This window comes from Salvelinus alpinus, chromosome 9 (assembly GCF_045679555.1).
Source record: "Salvelinus alpinus chromosome 9, SLU_Salpinus.1, whole genome shotgun sequence".
NCBI lineage: Eukaryota > Metazoa > Chordata > Actinopteri > Salmoniformes > Salmonidae > Salvelinus > Salvelinus alpinus.
The window spans coordinates 21,485,217-21,500,925 of record NC_092094.1 but is presented as its reverse complement, the minus strand read 5'-3'; the positions used below and the strand labels follow the sequence as shown (position 1 = coordinate 21,500,925).

The 15,709-nt window shown below is 43.1% G+C and overlaps 2 protein-coding genes across 6 annotated transcripts in view; one reads left to right on the top strand and one right to left on the bottom strand.

Annotated features, from left to right (window-relative positions):
- LOC139583967 (protein mono-ADP-ribosyltransferase PARP12-like) overlaps window positions 1-13,774 on the top strand; it is a 27,724-nt gene extending 13,950 nt beyond the window's left edge. For both annotated transcript variants that reach the window (XM_071415443.1, XM_071415444.1), the window contains exons 11-12: window positions 9,404-9,555; window positions 9,658-13,774. In XM_071415443.1, coding sequence (XP_071271544.1) covers window positions 9,404-9,555; window positions 9,658-9,914 — 409 coding nt within the window. In that variant the 3' untranslated portion in view covers window positions 9,915-13,774. The remainder of the gene's footprint in view (window positions 1-9,403; window positions 9,556-9,657) is intronic.
- The window catches only part of LOC139583968 (thromboxane-A synthase-like), a 183,148-nt gene continuing 180,907 nt past the window's right edge, over window positions 13,469-15,709 (bottom strand). For all 4 annotated transcript variants that reach the window (XM_071415447.1, XM_071415446.1, XM_071415448.1 and 1 more), the window contains one exon: window positions 13,469-15,709. In XM_071415447.1, the coding sequence (XP_071271548.1) occupies window positions 15,572-15,709 (138 nt within the window). In that variant the 3' untranslated portion in view covers window positions 13,469-15,571.

The window sequence follows — 15,709 nt, the reverse complement described above, 5'->3', positions numbered from 1 at the left end:
CCCATTTGTGACCAAGCTTTAACTTCCTGACTGATGTCTTGAGATGTTGCTTCAATATATCCACATAATTCCCCCTTCTCATGATGCCATCTATTTTGTGAAGTGCACCAGTCCCTCCTGCAGCAAAGCACCACCACAACATGATGCTGCCACCCCCGTGCTTCACGGTTGGGATGGTGTTCTTTGGCATGCAAGCCTCCCCCTTTTTCCTCCAAAAATAATGGTGGTCATTATGGCCAAACAGTTCTATTTTTGTTTCATCAAACCAGAGGACATTTCTCCAAAGAGTACGATCTTCGTCCACATGTGCAGTTGCAAACCGTAGTCTGGCTTTTTTATGGCGGATTTAGAGCAGTGGCTTCTTCCTTGCTGAGCGGCTGTTCAGGTTATTTCGATATAGGACTCGTTTTAATGTGGATATAGATACTTTTGTACCTGTTTCCTCCAGCATCTTCACTAGGTCCTTTGCTGTTGTTCTGGGATTGATTTGCACTTTTCGCACCAAAGTACGTTCATCTCTAGGAGACAGAACGCATCTCCTTCCTGAGTGGTATGACAGCTGCGTAGTCCCATGGTGTTTATACTTGCGTACTATTGCTTGTACAGATGAACGTGGTACCTTTAGGCATTTGGAAATTGCTCCCAAGGATGAACCAGACTTGTGGAGGTCTACACTAATTTTGGAGGTCTTGGCTGATTTATTTTGATTTTCCCATGATGTCAAGCAAAGAGGCACTGAGTTTGAAGGTAGGCCTTGAAATACATCCACAGGTACACCTCCAATTGACTCAAATTATGTCAATTAGCCAATCAAAAACTTCTAAAGCCATGACAATTTTCTGGAATTTTCCAAGCTGTTTAAATGCACAGTCAACTTAGTGTATGTGAACTTCTGATCCACTGGAATTGTGATACAGTGAAATAATCTGTCTGTAAACAATTGTTAGAAAAATTACTTGTCATGCACAAAGTAGATGTCCTAACTGACTTGCCAAAACTCTAGTTTGTTAACATGAAATTTGTGGAGTGGTTGAAAAACGAGTATATCCATCCTGCCCTGCCTTTCTAAAGTCTTCGAAAGCCAAGTTAACAAACAGATCACCGACCATTTCGAATCCCACCGTACCTTCTCCGCTATGCAATCTGGTTTCCGAGCTGGTCATGGGTGTGCACATAAACCACGCTCAAGGTCCTAAGCGATTTCATATCCGCCATGGATAAAGGACAGTACTGTGCAGCCGTCTACATCGACCTGGCCAAGGCTTTCGACTGTGTCAATCACCGCATTGTTATTGGCATATTCAATAGCCTTGGCTTCTCAAATGATTGCTTCACCTGGTTCACCAACTACTTCTCTGATAGAGTTCAGTGTGTCAAATCAGAGGGTCTGTTGTCGGGACCTCTGGCAGTCTCTATGGGGGTGCCACAGGGTTCAATTCTCGGGCCCACTCTTTTCTCTGTCTATATCAATGATGTCGCGCTCTTGCTGATGATGGTTCTTTGATCCACCTCTACGCAGACGACACTATTCTGTATACATCTGTCCCTTCCTTGGACATTGTGTTAACAAACCTCCACACGAGCTTCAATGCCATACAACACTCCTTCCGTGGCCTCCAACGGCTCTTAAATGCTAGTAAAACTAAATGCATGCTCTTCAGCCGATTGTTGCCCGACCGCCTAGCATAATTACTCTGGACTGTTCTGACTTAGAATATGTGGAAAACTACAAATACCTAGGTGTCTGTATAGACTGTAAACTCTCCTTCCAGACTCACATTAAGCATCTCCAATCCAAAATTAAATCTAGAATCGATTTCCTACTTCGCAACAAAGCATCCTTCTCTCATGCTGCCAAACATACCCTTGTAAAACTGACTATCCTACCGATCCTTGACTTCGGTGATGTCATTTACAAAATAGCCTCCAACACTCTACTCAGCAAATTGGATGTTGTCTATCACAGTGCCATCTGTTTTGTCACCAAAGCCCCATATACTACCCACCACTGCGAACTGTATGCTCTTGTTGGCTGGCCCTCACTACATATTTGTCGCCAAATCCACTGGCTCCAGGTCATCTATAAGTCTTTGCTAGGTAAAGCCCCACCTTATCTCAGCTCACTGGTCACATAGCAAAACCCTCCCGTAGCACGTGCTCCAGCAGGTATATTTCATTGGGCATCCCCAAAGCCAACACCTACTTTGGCCGCCTTTCCTTACAGTTCTCTGCTGCCAATGACTGGAACCATTTGTAAAAATCACTGAAGCTTGAGCCATATCTCCCTCACTAACTTTAACCTCTCTTGGGTAGGGGGCAGTATTTTGACTTCCGGATGAAAGCGTGCCCAAATTAAACTGCCTGTTTCTCGGGCCCAGAAGATATGATATGCATATAACTGGTACATTTGGATAGAAGACACTCTAAAGTTTCCAAAACTGTTAAAATAGTGTCTTTGAGTATAACAGAACCCATTCAGGAAGTCGTTTTTTTTGTGGTTTTGTAGTTTTCTATTCAATGCCATTACAGTATCCATTGACTTAGGACTCAAATTGCAGTTTCTATGCCTTCCACTAGATGTCAATAGTCTTTAGAAGTTGTTTCAGTGTTGTATTCTGAAAAATGATGACGTAAGAGCAGTCTGAATGAGTGGACCCTAAACTGTCACGAAGCTTTTTCGTGCGCACAACCGAGAGAGGGCCTTTCTTGTTTACATTTTATATTGACGACGTTATTGTCCGGTTGAAATATTATCGATTTATTTAGGCTAAAAACAACCTGAGGTTTGAATATAAACATCGTTTGACATGTTTCTATGAACTTTACGGATACAATTTGGATTTTTATTTTTTTCTGTTTTGACTGTTTGAGCCTGTGGATTACTGAAGAAAACGCGCAAACAAAAATGAGGTTTTTGGGTATAAAGAGACTTTATCGAACAAAAGGAACATTTATTGAGTAAATTAATGTCTGCTGAGTGCAACCATATGAAGATCATCAAAGGTAAGGGATTAATTTTATCTCTATTTCTAAATTGTGTAACTGTTCTACCTGGCTGGCTACTGTTTGTAATGATTTGTCTAGTGGGCTATGTTCTCAAATAATCGTAAGGTATGCTTTCGACGTAAAGCATTTTTTAAATCTGACACCGTGGTTGGATTCACAAGAAGTTCATCTTTAAACCTATGTAAAATATGTTTTTTTTCAGAATTTTTATAATGAGTATTTCTATTTGAATTTGGCGCCCAGCAGTTTCACTGGCTGTTGAAGAGGTGGGACGCTAACGTCTCACGTACCCAAGAGAGGTTAAATAAAGGTGAAAAAATAAATAAAAAATAAAATAATTAAAGTCTATAGCCTACAAAGAAATAGACTGTGAAGCATTTGTGAGTGTGACACACTTGGCTGGCATGAACATTATGCACTCAGTATTTAAACAACATTTCGTTGCACATATAGGCTGTGACTTACTTATGAAACAAAAAACACCTTATTAGGCCTTTGAATTAACTTTTAGAAACACGAGTTTGGCCAGAGTCTGTGGCTTCAGGCTCATGCGACGATGCCTGGAGAGCAGGCCAGCAGTGGAGAATTGACTATAGTACTCGCTTGGAAAAACAGATCACTGCTACACGCCTTTTCAGAACGCCTACAAGGCCCTCCCCCGCCCTCCCTTTTTGCAAATCAGATCAGAACTCCATTTTGCTCCTCCCTTCCTATAGGCAGGAAGTACCGGTGCTAAGGTCTATTCAATGCTGGTCTGACCAATCAGAATCCATGCTTCAAGATTGTTTTGATCATGCGAACTGTGATATGTTCTGGTGTAGCCTCGGAGAGTAACATTGACATTTACACGGACACAGTGACTGAGTTCATCAGGCAATGTATAGGGGATGTTCCCACAGTGTCTATTAAAACCTACCCAAACCAGAAACCGTGGATAGATGGCAGCATTCATGCAAAATTGAAAGCGTGAACCACCGCATTTAACCATGGCAAGGTGACTGGGAATATGGTCGAATACAAACTGTGTAGTTATTCCCTCTGTAAGGCAATCAAACAGGCAAAATGTCAGTACAGAGACAAAGTGGAGTCGCATTTCAATGGCTCAGACACGAGACCTATGTGGTAGGGTCTACAGACAATCACATATTACAAAGGGAAAACCAGCCACGTCGCGGACACCGTCGTCTTGCTCCCAGACAAGCTAAACACCTTCTTCACCCGTTTTGAGGATAACACAGTCCGACCGACGCAGCCCGCTCCCAAGGACTGTGGGCTCTTGTTCTCCGGGGCCAACGTGAGTAAGTAATTTAAGCGTGTTTACCCTCCGGCATCCCTAGCCGCATCCTCCGAGCACGCACAGACCAGCTGGCTGGCGTGTTTATGGATATATTCAATCTCTCCCTATGCCAGTCTTCTGTCCCAACTTGCTTCAAGATCTCCACTATTGTTCCTGTACCGAAGAAAGCAAAGGTAAGTGAACTGGCTATCGCCCTGTAGCGCTCACTTCTGTCATCATCAAGTACTTTGAGAGGCCAGTTAAGGATCATATCACCTCCACGTTACCTGACACCCTAGACCCACTTCAATTTGCTTACCGCCCCAATAGATCCACAGACAATGCAATCGCCATCGCACTGCACACTGCCCTATCCCATCTGGACAAGAGGAATACCGATGTAAGAATGCTGTTCATTGACTACAGCTCAGCCTTCAAAACCATAGTACGCTCCAAGCTCATCATTAAGCTCGGGGCCAGGGGTCTGAACCCTGCCCTGGACTTCCTGACGGGCCGCTCCCAGGTGGTGAAGGTAGGAAACAGCACCTCCACTTTGCTGATCCTCAACACGGGCCCCACAATGGTGGCGTGCTCAACCCACTCCTGTACTCCCTGTTCACCCATGACTGCGTGGCCACGCACTCCTCCAACTCAATCATGAAGTTTGCAGACGACACAACAGTGGTAGGCCTGATTACCAACAACAACGAAACAGCCTACAGGGAGGAGGTGAGGGCCCTAGCGGAGTGGTGCAAGGAAAATAACCTCTCCCTCAACAAAACAAAGGAGCTGATCATGGACTTCAGGAAACAGCAGAGGGAGCACCCCCCTATCCACATCGACCAGACCGCAGTAAAGGTGGAAAGCTTCAAGTTCCTCTGCGTACACATCACTGATGATCTGAAATGGTCCACCCACACAGACCGTGTGGTGAAGAAGGCACAACAGCGCCTCTTCAACCTCAGGAGGCTGAAGAATTTCGGCTAGGCCCCTAAGACCCTCAAACTTTTACAGATGCACAATTGAGAGCATCCTGTTGGGCAGTATCACCACCTGGTATGTCAACTGCACCGCCCTCAACCGCAAGGCTCTCCAGAGGGTGGTGCGGTCCGCCCAACGCATCAGCGGTTGCCTGCCCTCCAGGACTCCTATATCGTCCGACGTCATCAAAGCTGGGACCGAGAAACTGAAAAACAGCTTCTCTCTCAAGGCCATCAGACTGTTAAATAGCCATCATTAGCCGGCTACCACCCTGCACCTTAGAGGCTGCTGCCCTATATACATAGACATGGAATCACTGGCCACTTTAATAATGTTTACATACTGCTTTACTCATCTCATATGTACAGTCGTGGCCAAAAGTTTTGAGAATGACGCAAATATTAATTTTCAGTCTGCTGACTCAGTTTGTATGATGGCAATTTGCATATACTCCAGAATGTTATAAAGAGTGATCAGATGAATTGCAATTAATTGCAAAATTCCACTTTGCCAAGCAAATGACTGAATCCCCAAAAAACATTTCCACTGCATTTCAGCACTGCCAAAAAAGGACCAGCTGACATGTCAGTGATTCTCTCGTAAACACAGGTGTGAGTGTTGACGAGGACAAGGCTGGAGATCACTCTATCATGCTGATTGAGTAAAAATAACAGGCTGGAAGCTTCAAAAGGAGGGTGGTGCTTGGAATCATTGTTCTTCCTCTGTCAAACATGGTTACTTGCAAGGAAACACGTGCCGTCATCATTGCTTTGCACAAAAAGGGCTTCACAGGCAAGGATATTGCTGCAAGTAAGATTGCACCTAAATCAACCATTTATCGGATCATCAAGAACTTCAAGGGGAGTTGTTCAATTGTTGTGAAGAAGGCTTCAGGGCGCCAAAGAAAGTCCAGCAAGTTGATTCAGCACGACCAGTACAGAGCTTGTTCAGGAATGGCAGCAGGCAGGTGTGAGTGCATCTGCACACACAGTGAGGTGAAGACTTTTGGAGGATGGCCTGGAGTCAAGAAGGGCAGCAAAAAAGCCACTTCCCTCCAGGAAAAACATGGGACAGACTGATATTCTGCAAAAGGTACAGGGATTGGACTGCTGAGGACTGGGGTAAAGTCATTTTCTCTGATGAATCCCCTTTCCGATTTTTTGTTGTTGTTGGGGCATCCGGAAAAAAGCTTGTCCGGAGAAGACGAGGTGAGCGCTACCATCAGTTCTGTGTCATGCCGACAGTAAAGCATCCTGAGACCATTATGTGTGGGGTTGCTTCTCAGCCAAGGGAGTGGGCTCACTCACAATTTTGCCTAAGAACACAGTCATGAATAAAGAATGGTACCAACACATCCTCCGAGAGCAACTTCTCCCAACCATCCAGGAACAGTTTGGTGACAAACAATGCCTTTTCCAGCATGATGGAGCACCTTGCCATAAGGCAAAAGTGATAACTAAGTGGCTCAGGGAACAAAACATTGATATTTTGGGTCCATGGCCAGGAAACTCCCCAGACCTTAATCCCATTGAGAACTTGTGGTCATTCCTCAAGAGGCGGGTGGACAAACAAAACCCCACAAATTCTGACAAACTCCAAGCATTGATTATGCAAGAATGGGCTGCCATCAGTCAGGATGTGGCCCAGAAGTTAATTGACAGCATGCCAGGGTGGATTGCAGAGGTCTTGAAAAAGAAGGGTCAACACTGCAAATATTGACTCTGCATCAACTTCATGTAATTGTCAATGAAAGCCTTTGACACTTATGAAATGCTTGTAATTATACTTTAGTATTCCATAGTAACATCTCACAAAAATATCTAAAGACACTGAGGCAGCAGACTTTGTGAAAATTAATATTTGTGTCATTCTCAAAACTTTTGGCCATGACTGTATATACTGTATTCTATTTGACTGTATTTTAGTCAATGCCACACCGACATTGCTCATCCTAATATTTATATATATATATTTATTTCATTATTTTACTTATTTTGCTGTTGGAGCTAGGAACCGAAGCATTTCGCTACACCCAGAATAACATCTGCTAAATATGTGTATGTGAGCAATAACATTTGCTTTGATTTGAGAATACCCTCTCCGCCCTTGCAGAGCCACTAGGGATGCTAAACACCCTTCGGGCTACTCTTGCCATGTTGGGTAGGGATGCATAGCTTTTTTGATGTTGTTGGTAGGTGTACAGATTTTTAGGCAACATAACCCTATCAACACGGAAAGCTCCTTGAGAGGTAATATGTCAGCAGGCCTATTGGGACAAAATAAACAAAACTTTTAAGAGTTGATTTTTTGGTTTCTAAATACTTTGCTACAATGACACACATAGCTAGTTACCCACTTCATTCTGTTCTGTTAGCATGTGCACGTAGTAAGTACACCATCATGCTTTCGGGATGCATGTCTTCAGATTCCACAGTGATTCTTTAGTTGTGGACACAACATCACTGCACTTGCTCTTGGTCCTCATCTTTGTAAGTCACCTTGATTTTGCACCTGAATGTTTTTTTTATCAGTTTCTTTATGAAAATATTTAGCAAACTCCATGACAGTAGCTAAAGAAAGGGGCTATGCTGGGGCGGACATGCCCTGAGCTCATGAAGTGAGTGCTACTGGAATGAAATTGGAGCGGGCGAGGGGACTGGAACTCTGCGCTCCAGCCAAATTGGGCACTGCTCATGCTCTGCGTTGTACGGGTTTTGACTGAGAGCCACTCTGAACTTGAGCACTTTGCGTGACAAAAAGTTGCCCTCATCCCTCCTGCTAATTGGGCAACTTTTGCACATTTTGTTTTTGATTGAGGGGAGATGCTGTAAATTGTATTTTGAAAGATGAGATATTGAGGATTTATAATAAATATGGCTTTGTCATACAAGCAAACCAAACACCTGTGAGTCCATTAATGTGCACTTCACATTTCCAAATCATTAAACTGATGACATATTCAGTCAATATTTATGATCACCATGTTTGATGTACAGTTACAAGACGTCATACCCTGCATTGTTCTGAACAGAATGCTCATTTTCTTCACAACAGTAATTGTGTAATGGCGGGGATGCAGGGTTGTAATTCCAAAGAAAACAACTACAAACTACTTGCCGTAGATCCACAGCGTCACAGCTAGGAGAGCTCAAACACCTTATGGTTGAAGACTCTTCTTTGAGACACAAAAGTTTATTGAAATGACTTAGGAACTGTGCACATTTTGGAGAGGTGTGTGTGTGGGGCCACTTGGAGACACCAGTTAGTCCTCACTCAAATTGTTGTAATTTTTTTGTCTTATGTTGCACTTACCCCACATTTCCCAGGAATATTATTATGTTACTGAATGTATGCAAAGTATTTGCAGCGAAAGTACACCAAATGTAAAATCCAGTGTAATGTTTGTTTTCAGTCTTGTGAACTGTCAATAATAATTTGGGCGTGGGGGGTGCTTATTTGTCCTGTTACACACAAGTGTTTATTTTTACATATCCAAACTCCCCCTGAGACACCTGTAGGGAGTGGAGTCATGGCCAGGGTCACCATTGTACAGCGCCCCTGGAGAAATGAGGGTTAAGTGCCTTGGTCACTTAACAGCTATAGATTTTTATTTTGTTTTCTCCGATTAATCAAATCAGCAACCATTTGGTTACTGGCCCAACATGCTAACCTCGAGGCTACCTGCCACCCTGTTGTGTCTTGACCTTTTGGTCTAATAATTTTCCCATCAACTCCAAACTGTTGTCTTTAAATCGCTACCATGGTTATACATATGCTTTTCATATTTCTTCTGTAAGACACATTTACATTTAGCCCTATCCATATAGGCCAATTCCAACTAGTGTAAAGGGCTAAGAGAATATTTAGGCATGATATTTCAAACTTGCTAAATTTAATTAATGTCCCTGTTTGATATTTCCTGTTTGTTGACCGGTCAGTCTGCAACTTTTGATGTTCGTATCTTTGACGTTTTACTGTATAAGCATGTGTTTGCAGTGGCTAGTTTTAACAAAACCAAATGTATGGATTGCAGCCACTCCTTGTCCATAGCTTGTGTTCAAGGTAAGGAAACAAATATCTTAATATGTAAATTTGCTGAACTATCCCTTTTAATGTATTGTTTTGTGTGCTTGGGGTTAGGCAGAAGGAACAGATGATGAAGAAGAACGGCGGGAAACCGGTTGATGAGAGAGAATTGTTCCACGGCACAGATCACTCTATCATAGATGTCATCTGTGAACAGAACTTTGACTGGAGGACCTGCGGTGTCAATGGAACACTTTATGGCCTAGGTGAATCTCTCTCTATTGCTATATCAAGTCACATAAAAGCAAATGTTTCTGCTAGACTTTTGAAACATTTGTCTCTAACACGCTGTTGTTGTTATTTTCCAGGGAGCTACTTTGCTAGAGATGCCTCTTACTCTAACGCGTACATAAGATCTCAGAGCAATAGCAAGAAGATTATGTTTGTGGCTCTGGTCTTGGTTGGAGAGTTCACCAATGGGTGTAAAACATACCGTCGTCCACCTCAGAAAAGCACCAGCAAGGTCCTCTACGACAGCTGTGTCAACTCAGAAAACAACCCATCCATTTTTGTTGTGTTTGAGAAACAGCAGATTTATCCTGAATACCTAATTGAGTACTCTTAAAATCCACAGGGGTCCATACCAATCTTCAACTGAAGACAACTGATATTTTGTGACTTGCTAACAGTCCTCACATGCTCTACCTACTGTATTTCTGTTATTTATTGAAATGGGGCTAGTGATTTATTGAATTGGGGCTAGGTTTTGTTATTTTTTTGTTATTATAATTATTTAATGCATATCGCCAAAGTTCAGTGCTATAGCATGATTGAAATTTAAAGGCAATGTTCCCACGCTCACAGTCGCTTCTAGTCCGTATCTTTTTATGTGTTATTTCTTACATTGCTAGCCCAGAAAATCTTAAGTGTTATTACATACAGCCGGGAAGAACTATTGGATATCAGAGCGACGTCAACGTACCAACATTACGACCAGGAATACGACTTTCCCGAAGCGGATCCTTTGTTCACACCACCACCTAGGGCATTTGATCTGATCCCAGAGACCGACCCAAAATAACGTTGCCGCAGAAGAGGTAGACGGAGCGGCCTTCTGGTCAGACTTTGGAGGCGTGCACACCACCCACTGCTTCCGAGTATATTATTCGCCAATGTCCAGTCTCTAGATAACAAGGTAGACAAAATTAGGGCAAGGGTTGTTTTCCAGAGAGACATCATGGATTGTAACATACTGTTCCACGGAAACATGGCTCTCTCGGGATATGTTGGAGTCAGTACAGCCACCGGGATTCTTTATGCCGTGCCGACAGAAATAAACATCTCTCAGGGAAGAAGGGCGGGGCTGTATGTTTCATGATGTAATTGTAACAACATACAGGAACTCAAGTTCTTTTGTTCACCTGACCCAGAATTCCTCACAATCAAATGCTGACCATCTTATCTCCCAAGAGAATTCTCGTCGGTTATTGTCACAGCCGTGTATATCCTCCCTCAAGCTGATACCACAACGGACCTCAAGGAACTTCACTGGACTATATGCAAACTGGAAACCATATATCCTAAGGCTGCATTTATTGTAGCTGGGGATTTTAACAAAGCAAATGAGAACAAGGCTACTTAAATTCTATCAGCATATTGATTGTAGCACTCGTGTGGGCAATACACTGGGTCACTGCTACTCTTAACTTCCGCGATGCATACAAGGCCCTCCCTTTGGCAAATCTGAACATGACTCCATTTTGCTCCTCCCGTCCTATAGGCAGGATGTATGCGTGACGAGAACTATTCAACCCTGGTCTGACCACTCAGGAATCCACGCTTCAAGATTGTTTTGATCACGTGGACTGGGAAATGTTCGGTGCAGCCTCAGAATAATATCAATTTATTCGGTGAGTGAGTTTATAAGGAAGTGCATGTTGTACCCACTGTGACTATTAAAACCTACCCTAACCAGAAACCGTGGATAGATGGTGGCATTTGTGCAAAACTAAAAGCGCGAACCACCGCAGTTAACCATGAAAAGATGACTGGGAATATGGCAGATTACAAACAGTGTAGTTATTCCCTCCGCAAGATAATCAAACAAGCGAAATGTCGGTATAGGTACAAAGTGGAGTCGCAATTCAACGGCTCAGACACGAGATGTATGTGGCAGGGTCTACAGGCAATCATGGACCACAAAAAGAAAACCAGCCACGTCATGGACACCGTCTTGCTCCCAAAACAAACTAAACACCTTTGCCCGCTTTGAGGATGATACCATGCCACCGACGCTGCCCACTACCAAGGACTGCGGGCTCCCCCTCTCCTTCTCCGTGGCCGATGTGAGTAAGACATTTAAACGTGTTAACCCTCGCAGGGCTGCCGGCCCAGACGGCATCCCTAGCCGCATCCTCAGAGCATGCGCAGACCAGCTTGCTGATGTGTTTACGGACATATTGAATCTCCTTATCCCAGTCTGCTGTCCCCACATGCTTCAAGAGGGCCACCATTGTTCCTGTACCCAAGAAGGCAAAGATAAATTAACTAAATGACTACCGCCCCATAGCACTCACTTCTGTTGTCATGAAGTGCTTTGAGAGCCTAGTCAAGGATCATATCACCTCCACCTTACCTGCCACCCTAAATCCACTTCAATTTGCATACCGCCCCAATAGGTCCACAGAAGATGCAATCGCCATCACACTGCACACTGCCCTATCCCAACTGGACAAGAGGAATACCTATGTAAGAATGCTGTTCATTGACTACAGCTCAGCATTCAACACCATAGTACCCTCCAAGCTCATCATTAAGCTTGAGGCCCTGGGTCTCAACCCCGCCCTGTGCAATTGGGTCCTGGACTTCCTGACGGGCCGCCCCCAGGTGGTGAAGGTAGGAAACATCTCCACTTCACTGATCCTCAACACTGGGGCCCAATAAGGGTGCGTGCTCAGCCCCCTCCTGTACTCCCTGTTCACCCATGACTGCGTGGCCATGCTCGCCTTCAACTCAATCAAGTTTGCAGACGACACGACAGTAGTGGGCTTGATTACCAACAACTACGAGACAGCCTACAGGGAGGAGGTGAGGGCACTCGGAGTGTGGTGTCAGGAAAGCAACCTCTCACTCAATGTCAACATAAGTAGATGATCATGGATTTCAGGAAACAGCAGAGGGAGCACCCCCCTATCCACATCGACGGGACAGCAGTGTAGAAAGTGGAAAGTTTTAAGTTCCTCTGCGTACTCATCACTGACAAACTGAAATGGTCCACCCACACAGTGTGGTGAAGAAGGCGCAACACGCCTCTTCAACCTCAGGAGGCTGAATAAATTTGGCTTGTCACCTAAGACCCTCACAAACTTTTACAGATGCACAATTGAGAGCATCCTGTTGGGCTGTATCACCACCTTGTATGGCAACTGCACCGCCCACAACCGCAGGGCTCTCCAGAGGGTGGTGCGGTCTGCACAACGTATCACCAGGGGCAAACTACCTGCCCTCCAGGACACCTACAGCACCCGATGTCACAGAAAGGCCAAAAAGATAATCAAGGACAACAACCACCCGCACCGCTGCCTGTTCACCCCGCTACCATCCAGAAGGCAAGATCAGTATAGGTGCATCAAAGCTGGGCCATCAGACTGTTAAACAGCCATCACTAACACAGAGGCTGCTGCCTACATACAGACTTGAAAACATTGGCCTCTTTAATAAATGGATCACTAGTCATTATTAATGCCACTTTAATGTTTACATACCTTGCATTACTCATATGTATATACTGTATTTTATACCATCTATTGCATCTTGCCTATGCCGCTCGGTCATCGCTCAGCCATATATTTGTATGTGTATATATTCTTAATCCATCCCTTTAGATTTGTGTGTATTAGGTAGTTGTTGTGGAATTGTTAGATATTACTGCACTGTCGAACCTAGAAGCACAAGCATTTCGCTACACTCACAATAACATCTGCTAACCATGTGTATGTGATCAATAACATTTGATTTGCATTCACAGTAAATGCTGCATATGCCGGCTTAATCAGAAATGACCTTTATATTTAAATCACGCTATAGCGCTGAACTTCGGCGAATGGAATTGACCCAGCCCTAAGGTGTTTTACTTTCCTTTTATATAAGTCATGCATAACATAACACATGGCACAACGGTTCCAGAGGATCGACCTCTTTTTATATATTTCATTTTTTTAAGGCATGTGGCAATCCCACTCCTTACATATGTTATTGGTTGATGGAACAATGGTGAGAACACAGGAAATGAAGGAGAGAGATGTGAGTCAGAAGGGCACTGGGTCAGATTTGAACCCATGCCCACACAGTATATGTGTGCCAGGGTCTACGGCCCTGTAACCGCTAGAACACGGGTAGGTTTTTATTTAATGGTCATTGGGTCTTCTATATTTATGTACACATGGAAATTGTTACACTGCAATAAAATGGCTCTTTACTCAGTTTCTTCCTCATTGACAACATTCAAGAAATCAGACGCTAAATAGATAAAACATGAACTATTAAATGTTACACATTCTGAATGATTGTGAGAGATTTTTTTCCATTTCAGCATTTAGTCCACCGTTGCGTTTACTCTTTCATAGCATGTCATCATTATTCCTTTCAATTAAAATGGAATATTTCAGAATGTATATTGATAACATCTTTCCCTGATTTTGATTATTAATTTCACATTTAATGAATATGAAACATCAAATTGCAGAGCAACACTCCAAATCAACACAATTAATACCATCCCATTGGTATAAAGTCTATACAGTCAAGCTTAAAGAAATCATACACAGTAACATCAGAGCTTTTCAACTTAAGAGGCAATGAGAAATGGAGTGAGCTGATATTGCTTTCCGCTCTCATCGAGTCATGATCTTAAGAGTATTACCTTCATGTAAATCATAGCTGCATTTTAAAGATGAAAGATTTGGAAATCTGTGAGGGGGGGTCCTATAACATTTAGTCAATGCCTACACTGTTATGATGGATAGTTGCAAAGACTCACTTTCCAGTCAGAGCTGTTGGGAGAGACAATACCAATCCTTAAAGGGATAGTCCATCCAAATGACAAAAACATTCGGATTACTTTACCCTGTAAAAAGTCTATGGACAAGGTAATTGCATAGCATTTGGAGACAGTGGACAGGTAAACCAAACTAAAGCATGGATCGCTGTCTTATCCATAGACTGCTTACAGGAAAACCAATATTATATAATTTTGTAATTTGGGTGAACTATCCCTTTAATAGTTCATGGGCATGTTCTAACATACATTATACTTTGAATTGATCCTTCCCTTTAATGCAGTCCTGCAGTGACTATTCAGTAACAATGGATATCAATATGAATTTATACAGATGTCAAGGAATGTTGTTATTTTGTTATAAGAAGAGTTTTGCCAGTCTTCCCCCTCCCATCAGCTCACAGTTTCCCCAGCATGCTTCTCCTCCCCCTCTCTCTAGTTCTGCAGAATCACCGTGGCGATCATTGTGCCATTGGCAGGGGCCTCTTGGAGGGCTTGACCTCCATTCAGTACACTGGCTGATTAAAAAGGTGAGCTGCCCCTGGCCCAACCTCACTTTTTCTGTGCAAATTGTCATTTACCATGGAGGCAGTTGCATAAAGTACTTAAGTAAAAATACTTTAAAGTACTACTGAAGTAGTTTTTGGGGGTATCTGTACTTATTACTAGACTTATTTTTGACAACTTTTACTTTTAATAATGTACTTTTTACTCCACACATTTTCCCTGACACCCAAAAGTACTTGTTACATTTTGAATGCTTAGCAGAACAGGAAAATAGTGCAATTCATGGACATGCCTACTGCCTCTGATCTGGCGGACTCACTAAACACACATGCTTAATTTGTAAATGATGTCTGCGTGTTGGAATGTGTCCCTGTCTATCCATAATTTTTCAAAGTAAAATAAAAATGGTACCGTCTGGTTTGCTTAATATAAGGAATTTGAAATGTTTTACTTTTGATACTTAAGTACATTTAACCAAATACTTTTAGATGTTTAAGTTAAAGAAGAGGTTAATGCTAGCCTGGACTCAGATCTGTTTGTGCTTTATTGCCAACTCTCTTATGTAAAGGGAGCGCCAAAAGTGTGACAACCATAGAAGTTAGCAAGACAGCACAAACAGATCTGGGACCAGGCTAGGTTAATGTTACTTTATGTTTAGCCTTAAAATAAGCAGTCACTGGATGGATAATGTATCTGTTTCATAGAAATCACACTACGTTCTAGAGAGCAGATACAGAACAGAGATATTCTTCTGCAGGGGGATTCGCTGGTTCTCCCTCTATCTCTCTTTTAGTGATTGTCACATAGATGCCATTCTTGGGTCCGAGAGTGGTGTGAGACTTCAACTCCAGAGGAAC